We start from the raw sequence: 26,876 nt of genomic DNA, 5'->3' as shown, positions 1-26,876 counted from the left end.
TGCATAATATCAATAATATTCATATAATTCCAAGTATTTAACCAGAAGAACATGTCTTCAGATTTTATATGGATGGCTGCCTCTCCCCACTGAGGCCAACAGCAAAACATGAAAACCGAGCACAAGCAGAATAAACCAAAAATCAGCACTATAGGAAGTTTACCTGACAGTGATTTTAAAATGATTTCTAGTGACAGGATTTCTGAATTATGGGAACTGTGATTTTCCCACAGCAGAGAGAAGGCCATTTTTAGCTTACACACATGAAATGAGAGTGGCATACTTCACAGGCAATTTGTAGATAGCATCCTTACAGGTACTTACCTAGGCTCGATCTCGTGTTGGACCGTTCTATGATCGCATGCTTACTGGGATTGTTTAATACCGAGCGTTTGGCAAGCGAGATGTCTGCTGTGACTCGTGTAATTGATATACTGCAAAATAAATACAGCAAAATAGCACTGAACGTTATTCATCTTTCAGGGATGTGGGGAGAAGTCTCGTTTAACACTAGAAGATGGCTAAGACTATAGGAAAATAAATTCTCAGCAGCACAGTATGCTTCACTGAATATGAACAGAGAATAAACTTTATCTAAGTTAATACTGCTACAATAACGACTGATAAGTCATCCTCCTACACGTGCCTGGGGAGAGGGGAGGCAGGAGGAGGTCAGGGATTGCTGCAGAAGAAGGGACTTCCCTGGGGTCTCCAGATCTGGTGAGGGTCTGACATTTCACCAGTATCCCCAGTATCCCCAGTAGGCTGGTTTCTCCTTTCCCTGACTTCTTGAATGGTACTGAATGACAACCTGGCATACTTTAGCCATACCTGTAAGACATGTAGGGATATGCAGAATTAAATGGCAAAGGTAAGGCTTACTAGGGAAATGAGTCCAACAATGTAACTGAGGGGTTTTTGTTGTGGTTTGGGGTTTTTTGGCTTTTTTATTCTTCAGCTTACTAGCATGTGTTTTTCTAACAGAATGCAAGAGCTACCTGTAATTTTCCAGAAAGATTCATGCTAGCAATGAAATGCTAGGACTTAAAAATAGGAAATGTAACTTGGAGAAGAACATACTTGAAAAGCCTAGGTTGACTACCTGGCAGGCTCAGTTTTGTGTTTATGAGAAAAGATGAGCCAAGAAAGAAGTGGTTACTTTCAGTTGTTTGCACTGACCTGCTACATAACCTTCTGCATATTCTTCTTCCTAGGAAAACAGTTACCTTGGTTTATTTTGCTTTACAGGGTCAAAATGCACCCTTAAGTTCATTTTAAAACTCTCTGGTCTAATGAGGTTGAGAGGTCACATTTTTCCAGTGCTGAGAGTTAAATCAGACTGATGATATTCTCTTGTTCTTCCTTGTAGGATTTTGCTTGCAATTTAAAAGAGGAAATGGATTTGCTAAGAAGTGGGAGGGCTCCTCTCTAGCACGCACAGTCAGATGCTGTTTGTTCATCTGAAATGCAATCCAATAGGCCATTTCCCAATTAACTCAACATGTGTATGCACTTATCTAAAAAATGTCACAGAGCCAGAAGTTAATATGAAAAAACAGAATTATGAGCACAATACTGATTATTAATATAATTTTGGAAATCTAGGGGTGATTGAACTTAAGCTAAAGGCATAAGCAAAGGCTGTGATTTCTGGCATAGTTCCTCACAGATTTGTCTTAAAATTAAAACAAACATGTATATTGGGATATTTGTTAGTTTTCTTTATTTGGTAATGGAAGGACAGTGCAAACTTTTACAGCTTTTTGGGTTTTTTGTGTTGATTTGGATTCTTTTCTGCCAGTCTTTCTTCCTACAGGCAATAGTAAATTTTTGCCTTTTAAAATGAAATTATGATATAGTAAACAATGCCAGATTTATCAGTCTGTTTGTCTATGAAAAATACTATTTTTCATTTTTAAGACATTTTACCATCTTTCTGAGGACATCTTCATGTCTTTGAGAAACGTCACATCAGGAAGACCAAGTCTGCCCTCAAAACAAAGGATGTGTATATTCATATTGCAAGACAATTGCAATGAAAGCAGGGACAACAGTGTGGCAGCTCAAAGCAGTAGCATGAACCTGAGAATCTCTGGTGCAAATTTGTTCAGGGCTTTAAGTAATGATTCAAGTGGCTACTGAAGTTTGGGATGCTTCAAATCTGCTACTATAGACACAAATTTTGTTTGGAGTATTTGCGGTTTCACCATGCCACAGTTGGATCTACAACTGAACATTTGACATGCTCTAAAATATTTAAAGACATAAAGATGCAATAATTTTCTTCTGCTTGCAACAAATGTTAACTTCCAGTTCTGAAGGTGTGTTATCTTGGGTTTGACAATCCTGACTAATACAAAGAGGGATTACTAAAGTGCTAAGGTATTGACATCATTATTCTGACTGAGAAAATCCACCAGCTTAAACCACAATGTGTGGTATTTTAAAGTACTGAAGCTATTGACAAAAAACCTCAAGCTCCCTCTTCAAAGTTTTAACAGCAGCAGGACACACAGAATAGTGTTATGGATCTGACCACTTCCAAACTAAATAGAACATTCCTTGAAGTTACAGATTTTATTATAAGATCTTCCTGTTTTCACAATTTTTCTTCCCATCCATTAGGACATATTAGTCTGGAGCTTGATCCAATACCAATATAGTCATGTCTGAAGAATGCATCTCACGTCTCTGCTCCATGGGTCTGTGCTGTTAGAGTTATAGACCAGGGCACTACTTTTAGAGACAGACAATCATTTGACATCTGTACCACAGTAATGCCTGAAGGCTCAAATACAAATCCCATTGTGTTACAGCCAAGTGTAATGCAACACCTTGGATCAGAACCCAGCGAGTGCAGCCGGTGTGCTGCCAAGGGTGACCATATTTCAGCAAGGTAGGGCACTGCCCCACACCCTCATCCCACTCCTTTTGAAACTTCCCACTACAGAGCCCAGAACTACTGTCAAACCAAACTCCTATCTCGAGGGATCAAAAGTTTGACAATCCCATACACCAGACAGTCTGAATCCCATATCACTCTTTCCAAGCTCGATACCAAGTGAGGAAGTAGAGCTGAGGAGGAACCGTGGCTCTTGCCAGTTTGCTCAAAACCTGGGAAGCATTGATGAGATATCACTTGAAAAATATTTAAAATCACTTTTTAATCTGTAGATAAATATCTAGCAATTTGGAGTGTGAATGTCACAGTTATCAAGAAGACATCCTTTTTTCCACTCTCAACAAATATATGCCCCAGAACACTTCCCACTGCAACACAACCTCTGCGTGCTCCATCAAGGAAACTTCCAATCTACACTTATAGTCCATTGATCAAGGAATTAGCTGTCATTCCTAATTTTGTCCAATGTTATTATTTCTTAAAAACCTGGTAATACCCAAATAGAACCTGAAGTATAATTGCATTGCAAAGTACTTACCGCCCTTCGAATCTATGTTTTAAAAAATCAAATAATGCTTTTTGCATCATATCTGTTACCTAGAAGGAAATAAACAACAAATGAATAATTGCATAGGAAATTCATAATACTGAATGCTAAGAATATTATAGAATAAAGCTGACAGTAAATCTTGTATCCAAACAACGGGATTGGAATGCAATTTATTCTGAATCTCAATTCTGAGATGAAGTAAAATAAAAAATAAGCAGCGATTCAGTAGGAGTAAAAACTGATGATGTTTGCCTATGTTATAAATTGTCAAATACAAATGAAGCACAGTATTTTGTAAAAAATAAAAGTATTTACAACAATCAGTTACCTCATATCCCTTCAGAGATGGCCCCACTAAAACTACTGGTCGCATAGAAGGCACTACATCATAGGGAGGGATGTGCTCTGTCTGCAAAACAGAAAAAGTTTTCAGCATCACAACACTTAGAGAAAGTGTTATACACTCTTAAATTATTAGGAACTCTGAATTTCCAGTAATGTCACAAGAATCTCAGATTCATTAACTTTTCCCAGGAACTGGTAGCACGAGATAAGGACATAAGAGATTCAGGGATTTATTTTGAAAAAGCTTTTCTTTGACATTAGAGTTTCCTACTGTTTTCATATATACTTTGGGTAGTTAAAAACTCTTATTGTGGGTCATGCACATTTCCCACTGCATAATTCCTAACTGCTAAATTGAAAAGGTTATTTCCAACAACTAATGAGTTGAAATGGTTAATTCTACAGCTGTTTACTGTTTTCAACAGAAATTTTATAGGAAATTATGAAAGAGAAAAATAAAACAAAAGGGGATGAGAAAAGTGTAATATATCTTTTTTTTTAAATGTTCAGATCTGCACACTGCTTGGAAAAACATTGTGACATCACTGCAAATTCCCATGGCAGCACTCAGTGTGACATCCACATTTGCACCCACAATTCAATTACAAATTAAATCAAAATAATGACTGATCAAGTTAGTATTTCTAGAAAATTATCATAAGCAGAGCTTGGGATAGCATTTCTTCCACTTTGGGAAGTTCTTGTCACCACCCAAGAATGGATTCTGGTAGTACCATATTTACCAAAATACTAACTGATGTATCATGCACAATTTCTAAAGAAGTATTCTAGCATACAAAGATAAAATAGATTGCCTCCTTTTAAGGGTTGCAAAAATTTGATATTGTTATTACAATACAATATAAAAAGAAATAAACTGTTAAGTTTGGTATTTTTTCTTCTTTAGTAAGTGGCTGTTCAATATATATCAGCATGAATGAATGGGGTCTAATCAGAAAGAGGTCTTTGTTTGTAAGGAAAGTTTTGGTTTATCTTTGTCTTGGGAATAAAAGATTGAAATCCAAACCCAGAAATGTGTGGGTGTTACAGAAAAAGAAATGCCAGATCTATTTTTCAAATGCTTACATAGTACAAATACATCAGTCAAGATCACAGAATACAGACATTGTTCATTGTTCCAGAACTCAATGTATCCCAAGGTGTTTTGCAATAACATTAAAATAAGTATATACATTCCAAAACACAAACCCACAAAGACAGACATTTATAGTGACAGCACACAATGCTACACAAGCAGCAGTCTAAAGCAGTCTAAAACACAGAAAATATTTTTGTGAATGTCCCTCAATAGAATTTATTTTTTGTTACCTGTAGTTTCACAAGATAATTATTAACATGAGAATGAAGACCAGTGCCCAAGGCATCATAAGCATGTGAAATGAATTTATTTTTCATAGTACAGAATCTGACTCAACATGTTTCAAAGCGAACCCCTGCAATTAGGCTGGGCTTGTATCCAAAAGCAGTCCTCCACTGTTCTTGATAACATTTTTAATAATCTGATAAGCATATTTGAGACAGATTCGAATAAAAATTCATTACAGTTGTGCAAGTGCTTTTAGCATGAGTGTCCTGATGCAACAGATCTTTGTCTTAATGTGGCTGACTTAACCAAAGGCATTCATGCTACAAGTTAACAATCTATTTGACAATCAGGGCAAGCACAGAAATTACCTTATTTGATGGAATATGGGGTATTTTTAAAATCTGTTCTGTTGCAATGGGCATTTTTTCTCTAATTTTTACAGCTTGAAATAATGAAGCTGTCAGCAGGAAATTGAGTAGAAGTTATCTAATGGAAGCATTAAAGTTCTTTAATTTAGCAGTAGAGAATCTAGTATTTTCTAAGACACTGGCACTGAACTATAAAGATTTCATTGCAGATTCAAGTTCAAATATGAACTCAGAATCAAAACTGGCAGATTTCAACACATGGCTTTTACTCAGTGGTTTGACTCTGTAGATTACTTTGGGATGGCCATCCAGTACACAGTGTAAATGTCAGTATTACAAACCCCACTAACACTAGTAATGATTCCGATATGGAAGAAAAGAGGCACCACAGAGTCAAAGAAAGATGTGGAACTAACCCTCATCCAGGTCTAAGGTGGTTCATCTGGAAGCTGCAGCTTTGAAAGATGCTTATGCAGACAGCATCCAATACATGTCAGCATGTATTATCCAATTAAAAATATGATTAAGAAAGAAATTACTCATAAGTAAGAACCCGCTGTTGATTTCTACACCAGGCTTAACAGACCAAACTGAAGCCAACAGTAGTGACTTCAGAAATGAGAAGGATTCAATACTATGTTAAATAGTTCAAGAAAAGAGAGACAGAAACAAAGATCTACTCATTAAACACGAGAGCATCCACAGCAGGGACATTGTCACTTGGCACTGTGTAAGCACTATAACAGTCGGTTATTACCTGTAGATTTAAGTGAGTGGTTAAAACCAAATGAATGAGAGCTATGAAGACTACAGATTTTAAAATAAAACAGTCAAAATGTGGTATTTCACTACATAGTTTGGCTGCTACCTAATGTCTTGCTAACTTACTCCAGCAAAGGCCTTAGAAACCTATTGTAGCTTTTTGCAACAGGATGTCAATTGCATAATTCTGTAGTTATCTAGGTTATCTGTGGAGAGACATAGGCTCTCCTGGGAACCACCAGTACCACTTCCAATAGCTGAGATACTAAAAAAGTCTCAGTGATGGATGGCAAGAACATTTGGCTGGTAATTTATACATAACAACAGGAAAAATCTGAAGTAAACTGTCAAAACAAGTCTGAGGTTTTCCACTGGTCTTGTGCACTTGCAGACTTTGCACCTAGTGAATTAGAAGCTTAAGTATAGACTAAATTAAAAATAGAACGATTTTGACAATTTGTTTCCAAAGTCCAAACTGAGTATCTGATAGATTCCAATAATGATTTCAACTGACTAACAAAGAAAAAAAAAAAAAACACTTGAGGAAGATTTAGAAAGAATAAACACGCACTAGAGAGGTGCATTACAATGCTAGAAATAATTTTCTCAAACATTTTAGAAGTGTGTCCTTTTATTCCATCAAAAAGGATAAGTACAGAGCAGAGTTTCACAGACACACAGAACTTTTGCCTGTTTTCCTGTAATGAATCCACTATCAGCTCAACACATCTCTTCATCCTTAATACTAGAACAGCTGCATTGTTAATCTGGAGTCATAATGCTAATGATGCCAGTGGCAGGATAAACACAGGCGATGTCGATATAAACTTACCGATTTCTGCTTCTGCTTAGCTACAGCAGCATGGAAAAGAAACAAAGAACAACAAAGCATGCATGTTATTGGCTTGTCAAAGGACGCAGACAGTTAACAGGACTAGAAATGTGACGCAGTGCAGGTGAGCAGGTGGACAGATGGGAGCTTGGAAGTTGATGTTACCTTCTTAAAGAAGGGCATTCTTTTCTCTTTGGAGTGGGGTGATGTTACACTGTTTGCACTGGGTTTGGGGGAGCGATGGTTTGCTGGAATATCATTTTCTTCTGCATCTAAGCCAGTGGCATCTATGTCTACAGCTATATACAGACAAACAATTCAGAATTATCAGATGACAGGGAAAGTAAAGATAGGTTAAAAAGGAAATTACAGGTAAACAGAAATAAAACTGTCCAGAGTAATAAATAAAGAAATAAAGAAATAAATAAAAACTAAAAGTTGACCATGAGAAAAAAACCACAAGAAAACAAAGGGGAAAATTTAAAGGTGTAGTACTTTAGAAGACAGAAGGCGATCTGTAACAGCTACTGTTACACTTACAAAATAGACCAATGGCCAAGTTTGTTCTTGTTACACCAGTGTAAATCCAAAATATTCACTTGAATAGATAAGACTTCCACCAATGTAGACAACAGAACTTGGTCAACAAATCCAATAATCTGGATTATTTGATAGCAATGAACACTAATTGAAAATGGGTATCATGAACTGAAATTTGAAATGTTACTACTGTGTCCATGGAAAATAAAGAATTAGAAGAAAAATCACTTTTGTTGACAAAATCAGTCAGATATTGGTGCAATTTTATCTACATTTATCTCATGATGGACTACAATTGGAATTTTTAATATTTTAAATAAAAATGCTCATAAGATACATTTATTAGGAATAATTAAACATAGATCTACTAATAATGAAAATTAAAAAGAATGGATAGCAGAAGAAAGGAAATTTATCCCAGCTTAGCTCAGAGACATGGATCCTATGTAAAGAGTCAGGACGTAGGCAGGGTAAAATGGAAGTGAATACAATAAATCATTGCTGTTCAATCTCTACCCCAAAAGAATATATAACAAAAAATGCTTATACCATAACCACAAATTATTTACCCTTTTTAGCAAGTAAGTAATAAAAGTTTCAACAGAAATCCTCACAGACTCAGTAATAAATACACTTTCAAAATGCAAAGCTGTATCATCCTGAATGCTGAGTAGAACAGATACCTTCCAACCACATGCAAAACCAAACAAAACCAAACAAAACCTTTCTCATTTACAACAATCAATCCTGATCTTAAGTAGTGGTTTAAACTTGTCTTCAGAAAGCAAGCAGATGCACAAAAATGAACCATAAACAGTCATACATCACCACCCTTGTGTGTGAAGATGTTACCCACCCCTCCACTCCCTCTGGTAACACACACTTATCTTGCCATGCCATGATGTCGAACCGAGCCTAACCCTAAATAGATCTGTAAGCAGAATTGTTTGTATTGACTTTATCCAAACCCTTAATTAATCATTGCAAACTATTATGAAACCATCCTAGTGACCTGAATTCATCTGATTCATGAGTGGGACATCAACTAATACAGTGGCATGTGCTATTAAATTATGTAACAAATAAATATTTCTGTCAAGCCTACGTGCAGCTACTGATGTAACAGATACTTGGGGCAGCTATGTCTTTTGTTTGCATAAAGTACATTTTCCCATTTGAATTATCCACACATCTAATGCCTTGATGCCTGACATTCCCTGAGTTACTGTGCCTTTGAGTCTGTCCTTCCCAGGAAAAACCCAGAGAGTAGATCGGCATCCTGTTTCTATAATCCTGCTCCTAAAAACAGCCAAAAAAATCATGCAACATTTTCTTCTAGCAACACTTTTCCTTCATCCTCTTCATAAGTATAAAAAGAGCATATTATCTTTTCTTGAGTACAGGCCAGCACAGATGCTGTAAATCACTCACAATAAGACACATTAAAACTCTTTTGGTACTATGCTCAACCAAAATTGTCAGTAAAGAAAAATCAGTTACCTTAAGCTTTTCCTGTAAGAAAGAAATGCAGAATTTCATCAGCTAGTTGCCAATATCTCCTTTTTTCTTTCTCAGTCTTCACACTATGGAACATCTCCTATGACAATTCTTTTACTGTTAAATATCTATGGTTCATTGGGGTCTTTTGAGTCATTTTCAGCATTATTCTTACCCAGTTTGGTGCCTTAACAGGACTGTATGGATTGTTTACTATATCAATATTGATTATTTAAATGGATATTAGCCTCTCTTTCATTTGTTTTTCACTGGTTCTTCATCTTGTTTGTGAGTTTGTTTTGGTATGGTTTTTCTGTGGTACTATTGTATATTGAAAAAACCCATCCCTGACTCAAAGTAAAAAATAAAATTAACTTATTCAGTTAGTATTCTTCAACTTATGAAATAATTTATGTATTTGTAATTGATTATACTTTCAAAGAGAGGAGGTGTGGGAATAATAATTGAATTGTGTTTTTTCTTCTTTTAGTCATAAACTATGCCTCTTTCACCTTTTTTATGATGTCATTAGCAAAAAATTATTGTAGAATCAAAATCTTGGATCACAGAATAAGTTAATGTGCACTATCCATCCATATTTTCAAATCTTCACTGTAACTGAAAAAACTTGAACAGATTTCCTTCTTTCTCCAGAAAACCATGTTTCTTGAAAGACAGTGTTTGAAGAAACAACTCAATGCAATGAAAATTAGAGGATGGGTGGCAATCAGCTAGTAATCTAGGTGATATCTGTGCTCCTAACTCTAAATTCTGTGCAACATTTTGGAAATACATGTACTGATCTTCAAGAGTTTTTTTGATAGCAAATAATATTACAGCATTTCACATGCTCTAACTATAAAATTACAACATAGGTCGGAGTCGATGGACAATTTTACTACAAATATGCAGCTGTTTAAAAAGTTGGCCTTAACAGTAAACACATCATTTAAAAGCCATCAGAAAATAAAAGATTAAGGTGTGTTCTACACACTTGTTACAGACATACATTAGTAAACTAATACAATATTTTCAAAATAAAAGATAAGTTAATCTGAGGTGTAATTTTTATAAACAAATTGAAATTGCAAAAAAGTTGGCTGTTACTAACAAATCTATGGTTTCACAAGACAGACACATTTTTAAATTGATTGAACCAAATGAAGTCACTACCAAAACATGATTTAATTTCTCTGTCTCCCCTTTAAATGACCAAGTAAATACTTTAAAATCTTCAGGGTCATTTTAAGATGCCTGCTCTGTAGACCAGACTCCATATAAATGAATATGATTGGAAGATCCATGTCTTTGCCCTAGTAAAAAAGGCACTAGCAACACTCATTAATATTTTCTGTTTTCAGGTATTTACAATGTATAGGAGAAGATAAAACATCCAGCAGCACAGCAGCTGAATTCAGTAGAATTTTTTTTGTGATCTTCTGCTGAGCTTTTTTACCAGAGCTAATGCCAGCATCCTCCCCCAACTTGCCACTTATTTGCTTCATATCACGTGAATCCAACCTAACTAAAGTTAAATCTGTATGTTGATGCTCTAAGTACAAAATAGTATTTTTGAAAAATTTGTCAAAGGCAAAAAATATCCAGCATCCTAGAATTATGTGAAGCACATCCTCATGATCAGAATTGTGAAACTAAATGTTCCTGATGTTTTAAAATGATGCCTTTCGTGATGCTACTGCAGAAACCTCTCAGGAACTTCTGTTTTTATTGCTGCTTTTTCTCCTGTACAAGGAAATATTTATTGTTCAGTAGGAGTGTTCAGGCCAGACCAAACCTTCCACTATCCTACTGTAATGTAATCTCACAGATCTATTACGTCTTTGCTACAAAACTCCATGGTAAGAGCAAAGAAGGGATTTTGTGCATTAACAGCTCTATCATTGTCTGAACTTGCTGGCATTGACTCCATTACTTCAAACCAACCCAAACCAGCCTTATCTGGAAACATGTCACTCGGGTCTTACCTAAGAATAATGGGGAACAAGAAGAAGAGGTCTAATGGTACATGAATTTTTAACAGATTAGGTTCATGAGTCTCTTTACTGAAGGGTTCACAACCTACTCACCAGATGATGGAGGCGTCGATTTTCTGGAACTAGGAACGATGTCACCCAAACTGGATGAAGAGTTTCCTCCTGATTTACTGGAGTAAAGTAATATATTAGTTTGAAGTTCTGTAGCTTTCTCAATATATAATCTAGTTTATTTATTAACTGCCTTCTAAATGAGGTGCTAGCTGTAAGACAAACAGTATTTCTAGCAGAGGTATAAAATATACATCTCCCACAAAATGCGTGTACATTTTGAGACCTGAGGAAGTGCAGACATCAGTCATACTTTCTGTGCTGCTGTGCAATTTATTCTGCTGCTCTCACTTCCTCAGTATCTTAATACAATTCAGTAATTAATATGGCTACTGGTATATATTAATTAATATTACTGCCCATTAATAAGAGTGATTCTTAAGCCTGTAAGCATATCTGTTTCCTTTAGCTGAGGAGTTATTGATAAATTGCTAATGAAGATGAGACCATGTCTATCATCTTTTCAATTTAATTAACATGCAAACTCTTTTGCTTTCTCAATACAATATAGCACTTAAGCAAAAAAGTCTTTCAAACAAAGTTAAAGCAGTCTAAGGTTTTTGTCAAGTTCTGCTTTGTGAAACCTATTCAAGTTGTGAAAAAGAGACAACAGTTCTAGTCTTTTATTTTTTCAGTTACCATAATGAGAACAACTCTGAAAAAAATGTAAGAAAGGTTATTTCACTCTTCAAATAATTCATGTGATAGTACTAGTTTCCACTTTCTCTATCTTGAAATATTAATAAGTTAATGCATTTGTGGTGTAGGACAATGTTATCTTCAGTGAGAATTTCTGAAGAATGAAAGCCTCTACAATTTGGAAAATAAATGAATCACTGGGACATATCTGGCTGTCTCAGAAGTGTCACTAGAGGAATAAGGAATCCAGCATCCTTCTGCTGAGTACAGCATGCTCACTGGAAAGCCATTTCACAGCTGGTGAATGCAGCTGAGCACTGCCCAATCACAGTGTCCTACTCGAGACATGCTCCACAAACACTGCTGCCATTCCTATGGAGATAGGAAAGCAATTCTGGCTTCCCGAATGGTTCCTATCTCAATTCCAGGTCCATCCCACTCAAATACACTGGGAATATCTGTCTTCTTTATACTCAAAGGGAAACAAGTGACATTTTCTTCCACAGGTATTACTCGAAAACTACTTTATTAAGAATTCGAGAGTAAAGGTGACATTTTTCTATCTTGTAGTATTGTTCAGAACATCTAGAAACAGTCCTTTTTCTTACGCAATGATGGCTGCAGTCAGAGATAACAACTGACATGAAACTTCCATCATAAAATGTAGTGCTCTTAAAAGCTGTGATTGTAGGCAATGAATTTGACAAGATTATTTTTTCCCTACAAGCTAACTAACAGGCACTGGCTTTGGCTTACAAGTAAACTCATTTTAACATTTTCTGTAATTTCTAAAATGATATTTAAATGTGTTTAGACATAGAAGGATCATCAAAACAATTAAAATGCTACAGAATTTAGATAATCAATTTTAAGTAAAAAAAATTTACTAGCACATAGTAAATGTACTTACTGTAATGTATATTAGCAATTATTTTACAAAAAAGGAAGGAAGCCACTTCAGTGCTAGGCCACCGCAATTGCCAATCTAAATATCTACTTTTCTCCCAAACAGCAATGATATGAATAAGCTTATTAATTAACAATATAATATTTAAAATAGCATTATATATGACACAATAAATAATATAATTCATTATATATTAATTTCTTCATTGATGAAAAATGTTTGTAGTTGCCACTAACAACATTTAAGCATATATATGACTAATACACAGCATCAATTTCCAAGTTGTGTCACAGACAATGTTGCTATTATTAATCATTTCTTGTTATTACCTGGAGTAGAATTTTCCTTGTTTTGCCTTTTGTTCATGCTGCAGCCTCATGTTTTCTAGTTTGACTGGGCTTGGTATGAATCCAATTTCACAGCCTTCTTTTACCAATCGTCCTATCCACCAGTCATTATTAAATTTCTACAGATTAAAAAAAAAAAAAAAGAAAAAAAAAGTAACATGCTAAGAAATTACTGTATCTGGGATAACTTTGTTATTAGTTTTAATTTGCAGCTATGCTATTTTTTGTAATTCTTCCCTGCAGTTAATCACTGTGCTATGTTATTATGGCAATGAAGAATTGTGGTAATTTTCAGAAATACATTAAAATAATTATTCCTTTCAAATTATTAAAATCCACAGTCCTTAAGTGGAAACCTTCCTGCAAAGACTTCATGTTTCTCCCTGGTTTTTATTTCTACCCATTTCAGCATCTTTATTTTTCTTGCTTCACAGTCTCCTCTCATATATGAGAGCTGCTTTTGTTCTTCCTTCATGGTTCTCCTTGGTGGACTCCAGAGACTTAGGATCCACTCTCACCTACTGCTAGAATTTTTATAGCTCTGTAATAATCTATTTTTCTTATTCCATTTTATTCAGTTCTCTATTTAAATTAAAAAATACTACTTCACAAATTCCCCCACTTCTCACTAAAATCTTCTGAAATATGACTGAACTTGACTGCTTATATATACCCTACCTCAGATAGCTCACATGATCTGCATCTCAAACTCACCATGATAGATCCACAAGGAACAGATATCTCTGGATAACTAAAAAAACCTAACAATTACACAAGTCCACCAGATAGGCCAATTAACTGAATTTCAGCTCTGTTAAATATGAGATATTGACCACTTTAACTCAACACCTTTATTCATACACACCCCCCACCCCACCATGTGTGGGAGAGGTTGGTTGATTTGCAGAGGTCTATGCAGCAGAACTATCTGCTTTTTCCATTCTTATTTATTCATCATTTTTGAAGGAGAATAGGTCACTCATGTATGGGCCCCACACACAATACTTCTGGTGTTCCATGGGAATAACTATCATCAAAAAGTAATTTTGGGTAATTTGGAATATTTATGAAACTTTAAGAGAACACCTGAATGTGAAGAAAGTAGCTCTCTTGAATCTGAAGCTATTAATGTAGATATTATAGTGCATATTTAATTATATAACAAGTAACTTTAACAAGTATACAGTTAGGAATAAAACATGTAAAATGTGTGGGCTCCCCTAAAAAGAAATTAATTTTACCATCATTGGTGGATCACTGATATACAACCTACATTGCAGTATTATCTTTCACTTTGGCAGCTATAGAAATCTTGTGGTGCTTGAGACCAAATGTAAGATATTCCAGCTAACAAAAAAAAATAGAGATTAAAATAAAAGCACTTTTAAGATCATAAACCATAAGGATATCTATAATATTCATCCAATGAGATGCCTTTATGAGTAAGAATACCAGCATTCCAGGGAGCTACTCTGGAATAGCAGTTTCTCAAAGCTGTATTAGACAGAAATGCATTATTAAAATTATACACTTTCATTACAAAAGGCTACCTAAATCATTAACTTGGTAGAAGGAAGAGATAGATAATTTAAAAACACCATTTAATTAAAATCTGAACAGTCACTATTTTTGTCCGACAGTACAACAGATTACCATGCAACAATATTAATTTTATTAGATGCAATAGAAATCCTAAATCTATAGGAATTTCTTCCTACAGAAATAAAAACATACTTCTGCAAGGTCACAAAGATAAATGCTCTATCAGTATATGAAAAGTATAGGATACTTTTTAAAGTTAATAATAACACACATAATACTTTCTAATTTTAATTTTTTTTTTGAAATCTTGGTAGAGTGGTGTCCAGCTCTCAAGTTGCTGCTTACTTGAGTGATTCTCTGTAATTCACCTGTGTTTGGAGTGCCAAAGGAAATACAAAAGTTAATTAAACACAGACCAAAATGCATGCATTAAAGCCTCAAAAGATTCATAAGTTACTATGATGCAGCAGTTTCTTCATGTAGGAAGGAATCCATCATCCTTATGTGTACTGAGTTTAAATGAATGTAACCTAATAATGAAGATAAATTTCCCTCACACTCAATCACTGCAGGGCTTTTCATCACTGTCAATGTACATTTTGAACTGCGGTTTTCCTTTTTTGAGACCTCTAAGCAGCACAAGTTGGTGAATAGCCCTTTCAGACAAGAAGAGGACAGCACTGGTCCAGTATGGCATCCTTATGCAGGCAGAAGCTACTGGAGATTAACTTAGCTTTCTTTATTTCTAGCAATAGGTTATATATAAAATTAATAAGCAACACTGCATTTTATAGTCTAATATGATTTTTAATTTAACCTGCATAACTAATTAAAGTTTGGATAATTCAGTTCCCCCAGATTTACCTGTAGGGAGCACCAAAAGTACTGAAGGAGCAATACTTGGTGGGATACAGAGCCCTGGAGGACAAGCATGGCCTGGCACAGAAGATGAGGAGGGGACACGGCTGTGCAGGGAAGGGCTGGGCCTGGAGCACCCTCTGAAGGAGCTTCAAGCCACCCAGACACAACAGCTGCTGCCAAATGCAGGGCAAGAGTCTAAGTCCCAGTCTGACTCCTTGTGGATCCCTTGCCATCTCGCCATTCCAGCGGTGCAGCTGGCCTGGTCCCAGGGTTCCTTCCCTACCAATCTCTGGACCAGCCCTACTGGACAATAACCTCTCCTCGACAGCTTACAGAGAATACCAGGTGTTTCTAAAGGCAATCAGCACAGAATGCCTATTTTAATACACCTGGGGTTGCAGGAACATTTTAATCTATTTTTCCACCCCTCAGTGCTACATGCAGCCACAGACAATATAAGAACTCAGCTGAGCTAAGCTTCCCTTCAAGGCATTTTGGAGATCCGGAAAAGTTCAGGAGACTTTTCCTTCCAGATTTTCTCCCACATATATATATATACATCTGAGACTAAGTTGTGCTCTGAAAAAAAAATGTATTAACTTTTAACAGAAAACTGCTAACCCTGTGTGTCTGGTTTATATGGAAACAGGGGAAACACTTGATGTAAAGTCTGAGATTACCACTTCATTTGAAGTGCAGATGGAATACATGACTACGCAAAACCATTTGATCGGACCAAACCGCGCCTTATTTTCCAGTGCTTCAAGACTCACTGGAGAAGGCTGATGGTTTTCTCTTGCCAGGACTCTGTGCCTGCTCATCTCGTCTTTTGTCACAAGACAGAGCAGAGCAATTCTTTCACACTATCATCTGTCAGAAAGCAAATTTCCTTCACCATATACAGTCTAAATCAAAATTATTCTCTTTTTGTGTGTTTAATATATATGAAAAATAACGACCATTAGCCAAGTCTGTTTATTGTGTTCCTTTAGTCTCTGTCCACCTGTGTTTCTATCTCTGTATTAGGAATGTTTCTTTCTTCCCCGAAGCACCTGTGCTAGCAGAATCATTGTGCATCATCAATCATAACTACTGAGGGATTTTTCCATAGTCTAAAATGAGGTAAAGACATAATTTCAAATACATGGCTACTTTTCTCTACCTTAAACTAACTTTCTATTTCTTTTCCTATAATTTTCCTTATCCATATGGGCTATTTTGAGACAAACCACAATGGAACATGACCAAAAGCTAGGAAACCTGTTAAAATGATGAAGTCATTCAAAAGGGAGCAGCAGGCTACAGAGGAGGGCCTCCATGTGAAAGTCACCAAGTTATTTTTTGGGAGTGTCTTGCAAGGACCAGAGAAAGAAAATTACTTTAGGTGTTTAAAAAATTAAAATTGTCAAAACCAAACTACAGGAAAAGAAAACCAATGCAGCAAATGCAAAGCTCATTTATTGACAGTTGCAATTCTCTTGAAACATCATTCCAGTTCTTCAGCATGTGACTGCTAACTAAATATTGTCTGTGCCAGGGAAGTAGCTTCAGTAAAAAAAACAGGAGACCTGAGGATTTTGGGGTTAAATAAGATGCAGTCACACAGAGAAGCAACCCTTGGCTGCTGCATCAAACAAACCCTCACCGTACCAGATTAGAAAAAAAAACTGGAACTATTTCATCTTTGAATAGTCAGACATAGGCATTTAAACCTAGAAACAAGCTATTTTTACTAGAGAAGTACTTGCTTTCTGAACTTCATTAATTTGATCGTAAGAAATTTGTGCCATTGCTTCTACAAGAATAGCATTTAAAAGAACATTCAATTCCTTATACACTGTTAGCTTCTTTAACATTTGTAAAGTGCTTTGGCAATGTGAAGTGTTATCAACATTGCAAAATAGTAGCACTATTACTCAAGTATTCCCTTAAAGAGTGATTCACTTACTCCTCTGATTTACTTACTTCTTTAACATGAAGAAAATCTTTAGCCTCAAATGAGATGGCCATGCCTGGGACTGGGACATCATCTTCGTGAGCTGCACTGTACCCAACATTTGTCCGAACTGCAAATGCAACAGGTTTTGACTGCAAAATAAAATATGAACATCATGAAGATTTCCCTTGCAAACACATACATATGTACAAACATAAACACAGGAGATGATTTCTCTATGTTATGCTGTTAAAATCATAAAAATTACAAAGAACTTTCAATGCATCCATGCAAAACATAATGAAGACTAGTTTTTACTGACATTAGTTATTAATATTAGCAAATTTCATAGAATACAGATTTTAAGTAGGTGATAGAGCTCTGAATTAATTTGAGGTAAGTCAAGTCAGTAATCAGTAATCACAATCAACTTGGCAATCCATATAATATTGTCAGCTCGCAGTTCTGCTGCAAGTTCAGTGTTTGGGGGCTGCCCTAAAGAGGTAGGTTTTCAAGAGCTACAAATCCTAAGCTCCATGGACAATGGGGCTGCATAAGGAATTGCAAGGGGAGCATTGCATTTCACCAACATTGCTTCTTCTACACCATTCTTGTCTGGGCATCCATTTGCTGGTCACCTCAGGATCATTCTAAGGCTGCTCCAAGTGTTGCCCTCACAGCCTCAGGCCCCAAGAACTATGTGGGAAATTACAAATTTGGAGAAGAGGTGCCATCAGTTGCCAGTAACCCCTAAGCAAGTCACCTCCCTGCACTCTGAGAGTGGAGCAATGTGCCTTGAGGTCATCATGTCATTACCCAATGCCAGCCACAGAGAGATCTGTTCATTTCCCTAATTCTTTCTTACGCTGCTAGCTGACATCAGTGAGTTAGAGGATTTTCCCAAGTTTTGTTTCAAGAAGCAGTTGCCAGAAGAGTCACACAGAAGCCCCACATCTACACAGCTTCTCCTTACCAGAACCACCAGTGCTGAGCACCTCTCTGCATAGGTATGGTAATTGAAGGTGCCATCCAGCTCAGCCCAGCTACTGCTACCAAGGGCTTCCTCCTCTCAAAGGTACAACCATTTTACAGGAGAACAACATTTTTTCTGCTGTATTCTAGGCTAAACAACAGCTTGAGCTTGCTCTCCCCACAGAGGTTATCACACAGTATCCCTAGGACCCACCACTGTCCTACCCCAGGCTGAACCTTTAGCCCACTTTGTCATAACCAGATAAACTGTTAGAAGGGGATCCTGATATGATTATGTATTCATGATTACATTTCTGAAACTGGGCATTTGTGAGAACAATAATCCAAAACTAAAGTTTGGTGATTTCTGCACATCAATTAAAATATCTTGCAGTGTTGATACAATGGGAATATCCACTTCCTAATAGCCCAAACTCGTATCTTAATTATCTTCTCTATAATTTTCTCAATGTTACTTCCACTATTACCTGACATAAAAGATACCAAAAGAACTAGTCATGCCACAAAAAAGAGTCACTGTCACAGGTACTGGATTCAGTGATATCATTCATCTTCCTTAAAAATAAAAGACCCCATAAATTACTGGATTTAAATATTCATACAAACACTCTAAACTTTCCTGAATGTGAAAATTACTGACTAACGGAGTTGATGCTTTCTATACTATTACTAAATTCAACACTCAAAATACAGATATGAATAAGCATTGAATTGCCAAATCTCCTAAGCAATACTTACCATCAAATAGTAAATAATCAAATAAATAATTCCCTGTTATTAATAATGACCATTTTGTATGACAGTGACCTGTCACTATAGAAATATATTTCAGAACAGGAATGGATCTATTAAGGAACAATCTGTGCCAAACATTGACAGGAGGGATAGAATGCTTGCTTATCCATTCTCACATTGCTACATCCTCTAGCAAATAAAAAAAAATGTCAAACCACTGTTTCTTACTCCTAAAGGTAACAGTGGATGAAAGACTTTAGGTTGATTAAAGACTTTAAAATCTCACCAGCATTGCAACAAACAGACATCTCCAGGAAGTTAATGTCCTTGACATACTTCTTAGAAGTGATCTAAAATGTCCTGTTAGAAGACAACACCTGACTACCCAAGAACAAGAATACAATGGAAACTACTCCAGAACTATCTCAACATGAAAGAAAAGTAGCAGGTGGAAGTTCTCTGTCATTCTCTGCCATCAAAAAAATGTAAAAGTCTGAGCAGAAAAACAAAGCAGAACACTGAGTTACAGATATTGACAGAAATGGTATGTCCCATTTTAGATACTTGCCACATTGGTAGAAAGGGAGACTAAATTATCATGGGATTAGACTACAATAATTCATCTAATTGAATATTTAAAACTAATTAATTTATAGAAGTTAAATGCTCACCTTTTTACATAAATAAATAATTCTGAAGGTTTCATAGCACTATCAAATTAAGTACTTTTCCTGAACTACATTGTCTTGAACTAAAAAAGCCCAGTTGTTATGTAATTAGGGTCTTATGTAAAAAGAAAAAAAATTGACACATGCATATGTATATTTGAAAATGTATCTAGCATTTGCTTACATACCCTGCAGTTCTAAAATAAGACTGGGTCAAAACAGTTAAGCACTTCCTGTTCATCCTCTAAATCTCTATGAAAATGGGATGGCAGTTTAGCACTCAGTTAATCCACAGGCTGGACTACAGGGAGAGATGCTCCCAGATGTTAAACAGTTTAACATGTCATGTCTCTCCAGAGAAACAAAGTAGCCTGGAAAAGTTCATTTATCTTCAAAATGAACACTTCCATCTTTTTCTTTTTTTTTTTTTTTCTGGTGGAAGTACAACATTCAACCAGCTGAATAAACACATAAGGAGAACAATCAGACCTTGAACATTACCATCATCTATACCATGAGGGCATATGGGAACACACTCTGGAGTGAGGTTCTTCCTGAACTAGTTTCAGATTCTGATATAAACTCAGAATATAAATCATATTCATAAATCATATTCAACAACTGTTTAACCAATTTTGGCTGTACACTTTTGGTAATGTACATAAATTAAAGTGTGTCTAGAGCAACCTTACACAACTTTCTCTTTTACTCTCTGGATCTCACCTCTTCCTTTACAAATTATATTTTGCACATCTTCATACCAACCCTCATTACTAATTCCATACTATTTACAATATTATTATATTTTACTGCTTATAGTTCCTTGTGCCATGATTAACTTCTATTGAATGTAAACACGAGAAATTGCACATTCTGTCTCGGTCAATTTGTCAGTTTGTACCTGCTTAATTGAATTTGTATTCAAGAAATATTTTGTTCAATAACAGAGAAAAAGAATACAATCTCTTCTCTAGTAATGTATTTAAAACATGACAGGATCTTTTTTTTCCTCTAACTAATTTCAGATTTTTTAATGCTGTTCAATAAACTCAGTGAAGGCAGCCCCTGGGGATCTCAGGCAAGGAGGCAAATTTTCTGTCATATAATTTGCTCACAGAACAGATCATCTCCCTCATGGCCACTAATTTTGGAATTGTTGTTTGATAATCAAAGTATCTCTATTCCTCATCCATTACCAGGACGCAGAAGAACTGATGAAAGCATTCTCCAAACCATTTTTGTCTACACTTGGGCTTGCTCTAGGATCTCCGATCCATCTCATTTCTTACTCTGTTACATCATTCTCATAGTAGAGGCACCTCTGTATTTACACCAGTTTAAATAAAATCAGAATGCACCTTTATGAAGGCAATGCCAGCTGAGACAAGAACTGACTCTGAAAATGATTACAGTCACCATTTCAACAAAATGCTTGTCAAAGCTGGTGTCTGTGTTACAGTTCAGAAAATGTGTCTCAAAGCAAGTTCACTCCCTCCCTATTTCTACATAAAGCTACTCATCCTTCATCCTATCCACTTTCACACATGCATGCAACCTTTTCCTGAAAGCAAGGAATTATTCTTCTCCTGGGTAATGAATATAACGGGTGTCTCTCAAATCACTAACAAGTTTGCACTTATGAAAATTTAAAAAGTCACACCATTTCTTTCATCTGAGGAAAGGTGATTACTACTACTGAACTTTTCACTAGCAGTCTCAGAGGGGAGCAAATACGACAGATGATGACCTATGTTCAGCACTTTTTTCACAGACTAGCCCTGTACACAGCATTTGTGCCATCAACAATATTTATACTCCACGAAGGACAAAGATCAATAGCACCGTGATGGCCTAATGACTGCTGTGTTGAAAACATCTCACTTTATTTTGCCCTGCTAATGACATAGAGTCAAATATATAAAGCAGAAGCAGTTCAAAACCTCTATGTTTTACAGAATTATATTTATTTTATTACTATTATAGAGAAATTTACCATGTTATGAAATCTATACTGTCACAAAAGCAGCTTGAGAATGCAATTGCAAAAATAATAAAATAACTTTTCTATTTTACCTTTCTTTGTACCCTAATTTATGCACCCATTACACAAGAAAGAAAACCCAAACCCCCTGAGAACACAAAAAACTTACAGGAATTTTTTTGCTAAATGCTAATTATTGCTGGAGCCTCATGAAAGATAAGAAATTGTCCCATCTCTAACAATAGCATCTGCTCAGCAATTTCATTGCTAAGGAAGCAATGACAACTCATGAATGTCCCAACAGAAAATTAGGAGCATATACAGCTGCTATCACTAAAAGCAGTGATCAAAAATATGATTTCCCAGCAAACATCAGGCCTTCTTTTACAGCCATAGATATGTGTACCAAACAAGCCTGGTAGGAAGCCAGAAGCACAGAATAACTGAGGTAGAAAGGACCCTCTGGTGTCTTTCATTCCAACCCCTCCCCAAAACAGGTCTTTTTAATCAGGCTGCTCAGGGCTGTGTCCCAGTGAGTCTTAAATACCTCCAAGGACAGAACAACATAAAGTCTCTGTGCATCTTCCTCCAGTATTTAGCCACCGCGGTTGTGAAAAAAACATACAGGAACTACGGTTCTCTCACATATCAATGAGTGAGGAACACAGAAATCCATAATGGAAAACAAATACTTACTTTTATAGTCCAGTACAAGCAAAATGAAGCGCTATTACAAGTAGAATTTATCAATTACCAGTTTTAATTTTAAGTGGTCTATAAAAAGAGGGTTTATGCTGTGTTCAGGACTTCCAATGAAGTGAAGAATCTGAAAAGTACAGTATGAGAACAAAACATAGTACAACTGTAGTTAATAAATAGCAGTCTAAGTACAGTGGTATGATGATATCCAAACTCTTCTGAATTATAATGGCTTTGGATAGCACAGATCCTTTCAAAAGGATCTGGGAGAGAAGTAGTTAAATACAAAATTATTTTATCTGAGTACACTTTCCCATCTGTTTCCAAAATTAGGGCGACATGAACTATGCCCAGCCATTACCAGTGCTTGCTCTGCTACTTTACAAAGGGTTGGCTCACTGAATTCTTGCCTAGGACACGTCACAACCGCCGCTCTCTGGTGCCTCCTGCAAGAGCAGGCAGCGAGGACTGTGCCTGCCGCGCGATGCCCCCTGCGCCAGCAGATTCCCGCCCGGACTCGACACGGGTTGAAAGGGCTGCTGCATGGAAACTCAGCTATAAAAGATTAATTCTGACTTTCCTTAGAATCAAGGCCCATTGCAGAAATTTCCTGAGGAAACTTTTGAATCCTTCCAGTTCCTTGGAATCCCTCCTACAGCAATGCCTGCTCTCAATGTTGAAGAGAAGGAAAATTTAACACATCCAGCTGGTACAAAAGAGAGTCTGCCAGATCCTATTTTTCTTAACAATAGGTAGATTTCAGAGAATTTTTTTTTGTCCTCTAGTACTCTCTAGAGATACTTTTGTTACTATTTTAGCTCATCTTCACACACAGCTTGAAAGTCATGTTTCTTACTTCCTTTTGCGAAATTGTATTTTAATAGAGTCACCAATGTCGGTTGACATTCAGCTCAGGAGGCTGCAACGACTGAAATAGCTGTACTGACGCACACCAAGCTTCCTCATATGAGCAGGATCTTTTTTTATTAGAGCATAATGCCAAAACTCGATGGTGGCCATGTGTTGTCTGCATGCAAGTACGCCAGAAAGGTGGCTCTTCCATACCACCCACTTGGGGAGTAAACAGGAACCGCTGGAAACCGGCACAGCTGAAAAAGTCTGTTTGTGCTTACTGAAAACATGCTTATTCTGGCAGCAAAAGCCAACGGATGAAAACTGTCATTTGCAATAAAAATACTGTGCTGGGATTTCAAGTTCTTTTTTCAATGTCACAATGAGGACGTTTTATACTTATGAGACATCTTAAGCTTATGAGACAGCATTTTAGCAGATCTTAGCTTTTTGGCTAAACTGAGATTTACATAGAGAAAGGATTTGCAGGAACATTTTCAGGCTCTTCACAAAAAATTTTCCAGGAAAAACAGAATTCTGTGACACAGCAAGCTAAAGTAAACACTAAATAAATCAGCAATGCAATGGTTAAAAATGTAGACTCTATTACCAAAATCTCTTAAAAAAAATGCTGCTTCGCTTAAATTTATTCTTAATTCAATGTTATTCATTCAAGTTTTTTAGCTCATTCCAACATTTAAGTAATTCTGCACCTCATTTTTTTTTCAATTGGATCAGAAAGTCTCTACAACTGCTAGAGTCAAAGGTTAATGTTTGTTAAAACGTTTCACTTTTACATAATATTTTAAGCATGTTTTTCTAAGAAACTATGCTGAAAAATTCTTCCTTTATTGCAAACATACATTTTGTAGCTAGACTGCTCTGTTTCCAAGAATTATATGGCTATATGTTCCGAGGATGATATTTTAGAGTCTGAAAAGTCAAATGTTCTATTAGCTCCTAACTTACACACTGAACTAAAACTGAGAAGCTATGTGAGGATATGATAAACACTACTACTGCCTCAGGGCTTCTGCCCCTTTTAAATGAGTACATTTTATGTCCATAGCTTATGTTACCTTATGCCTCACCTGGATATTTATTGTTTATGTAAGTCTTGCACTATATGAGATACTTCTCATTTTTAAATTAAAATGGCATCTATACTTCAAATCTCCCTGACAGCCTAAATACAGATTACATAAACACAGAGCACATATTCACAGCACATTCAAAGCAGTGGTAAATAAGAATTTGTTTAACTTGAAAGTAAAATATCCCAGACTCAGGAAAAGTGAAAATGAGGCTACCTTTACCTTAGGGGAATGGTGGTGGTATCTTTAACTTAGACCTCACTGTGTATAGTAAATTTATTGTTTAAATTTAAATTTATGTATAGTAAATTTATGTATTGTTCAACCATTAACTTCATGGTAATTTATTTTCTCCCACCTCCGCACTACAGAATCACAGCATCACAGAAGCATTAAGGCTGGACAAGACTTCCAAGACCAAACACCACCTTGACCAAACATTTGACCAAATACCACCTTGTCAACTAAACCACAGCATTAAGCGCCATGTCGAGTCATTTCTTGAACACTTCCAGGAATGGTGACTCCACCACCTTCCTGGGTAGCCCATCCTAATGCCTGAGCACCCTTTCAGTGAAAAATTCTTCCTGATGTCCAACTTGAACCTCCCCTGCCATTTCCTCTTGTCCTGTCACTGGCTGCGTGGGAGAAGAGACCAACCTTCTCTCAGGTTGTTGTAGAAAGCAATACATTCTGTATCTTACTTGCATACAGGAGGATCTTGCAAAAAAAACAACAATGTGTGAAACACAAGGAGCTCTCCATAGCATCCAAGAACCTTTCAATGGATTAATTTTTGCCATTAAGTTGTCAGTTCAAAAGAGGAAAAACAAGTGGTCTCTAAGATTTCTCTCCATTTAAAATGTCATGAACTTTTTGCCTGTCTTTATCCCCCAAGCAGGGAGCTAATGCACCAATCCATGACAACAAAGGAGAAACAAAATAATCAACAACTACTTGTTAATTATTATCAGACTAGACAGTAAAGTCTATAGATTTATATATCTGCACAGCAAAGGTAAGATAGCACAAAACACTTTGAATATGTCATTTTCTACCTTTGAAGCACCTGGCATTGTATACACGGTTTGTACGTTTTTCTATTTAATTATACGTGTATGTGCAATTTTCTATGTTTAATTAAAACAAACAACAAAAGGATCACCCTGGCAATGTCTTTTCTAGTGTCACACTGACATTTTCAAACACCATCAGTATGACTAAAATCTTTATATCCATTGCCAAAAACTCCTTGCAACTTCCAGCATAAAATTAACAGACTGCAAATGGTTTAATATTCTGTAAGATGCAGAGCACTAGAGCCAAGGCATACTTTGGCTCTGCTGTTCAAATATTTGCTGGAAGCAGAACAACTGTGAGACTCGGGAACTAGAGCTTTTCAAAGCAAAGCTAATGAGAAATGTAGTTTTATCTAAAATTTTTCATTTTATTAAAAAAAAAAAAACAAACTTTACATGAAACTGATACAAAACTTATAAACTATTAGGACAAATATCATAATTTTGGCAGAATAAGACATATAAGGAAAATAAATTCTACATCAACAACTTCATCTATTATAATTCTCCTGTATCTTGTATCTCTCATATATGGCAATCTTCCTTTCATGCTTGAGCAAAAGCTCAATTCTTGACTCCTCAGCCTGGCCACCACTGTGTCTGTGCACATCTGGGAGACCAGTGAGCACCAGCCCCTTCTCCTTCTTTTTGAATGAAGGAGCTCCCAGTAGGTTTAGCACCAGCACAGCAGCTGCTGCACTGCAGTTCTGCCCCGGTACAGGAGGAGCCATGGCCTTGCTCATATGTTCTGGAGATGCCTTTCTGCTAGAAAAAATCCTTCCAAAGGTTTAAAATTAAGCTAGAGCAGTACTAGGGCTTCTCTGACATAAGCCAGGAACCAAGGAAGAACCATGGCAACAAAAGAACAGCTAAAAGCCAGGCTTTGGGCCATTTTGTGACTGAGCTGTGCCAAAAGCAGTCCATCATCAGCACCTAAAGATTTGTGGGACCGCTCATCTTGTCCCTGCCCAAAAACAGTCTCTCACACTAACAAGATAACCAGAATTGCTTCTCTTTAATATTTCCTAATATTCTTATTTACTTTAATATTTCCTAATATTCTTATTTACTTTTCCTTGAGACATCTCATTTGTATTCCTTGCTCAGAGCACAAGATAAAACATGTCTCCTGGTGGGTGTATGAGATGCAGGAGTGAAGTGCTGTGATGATGATATCCTTTCAGAATATTTTATGCAGCTGGTGCACAGCTAGTCATCTAGCCAGCAGATGAAACATTAGCTGGCAACAAACCTTACTCTTATTATAGCCATAGAACTGCTAAGGTTTAATTCCAGGCTGGATGCAGCAAGAGTT

At 36.3% G+C, this 26,876-nt stretch overlaps 1 protein-coding gene across 10 annotated transcripts in view; it reads right to left on the bottom strand.

Moving 5' to 3' along the window:
- Positions 1 to 26,876, bottom strand: part of CACNB2 (calcium voltage-gated channel auxiliary subunit beta 2) — a 239,086-nt gene that overhangs the window by 23,009 nt on the left and 189,201 nt on the right. For 7 of the 10 annotated variants that reach the window (XM_068212462.1, XM_068212468.1, XM_068212473.1 and 4 more), the window contains 7 exons: positions 17,490 to 17,612; positions 13,104 to 13,240; positions 11,211 to 11,287; positions 7,252 to 7,385; positions 3,781 to 3,861; positions 3,441 to 3,499; positions 325 to 434 (listed from right to left, as the gene is read on the bottom strand). In XM_068212462.1, the coding sequence (XP_068068563.1) occupies positions 325 to 434; positions 3,441 to 3,499; positions 3,781 to 3,861; positions 7,252 to 7,385; positions 11,211 to 11,287; positions 13,104 to 13,240; positions 17,490 to 17,612 (721 nt within the window). Of the gene's footprint in view, positions 1 to 324; positions 435 to 3,440; positions 3,500 to 3,780; positions 3,862 to 7,086; positions 7,107 to 7,251; positions 7,386 to 11,210; positions 11,288 to 13,103; positions 13,241 to 17,489; positions 17,613 to 26,876 lie in introns of all 10 variants that reach the window. The other 3 variants (XM_068212480.1, XM_068212490.1, XM_068212530.1) reach the window with 1 other exon arrangement.

Source organism: Anomalospiza imberbis, chromosome 1 (genome assembly GCF_031753505.1).
Source record: "Anomalospiza imberbis isolate Cuckoo-Finch-1a 21T00152 chromosome 1, ASM3175350v1, whole genome shotgun sequence".
Lineage (NCBI taxonomy): Eukaryota > Metazoa > Chordata > Aves > Passeriformes > Viduidae > Anomalospiza > Anomalospiza imberbis.
Note: the sequence above shows the minus strand (reverse complement) of the source record. Positions and strands in the feature narration are given on the sequence as shown.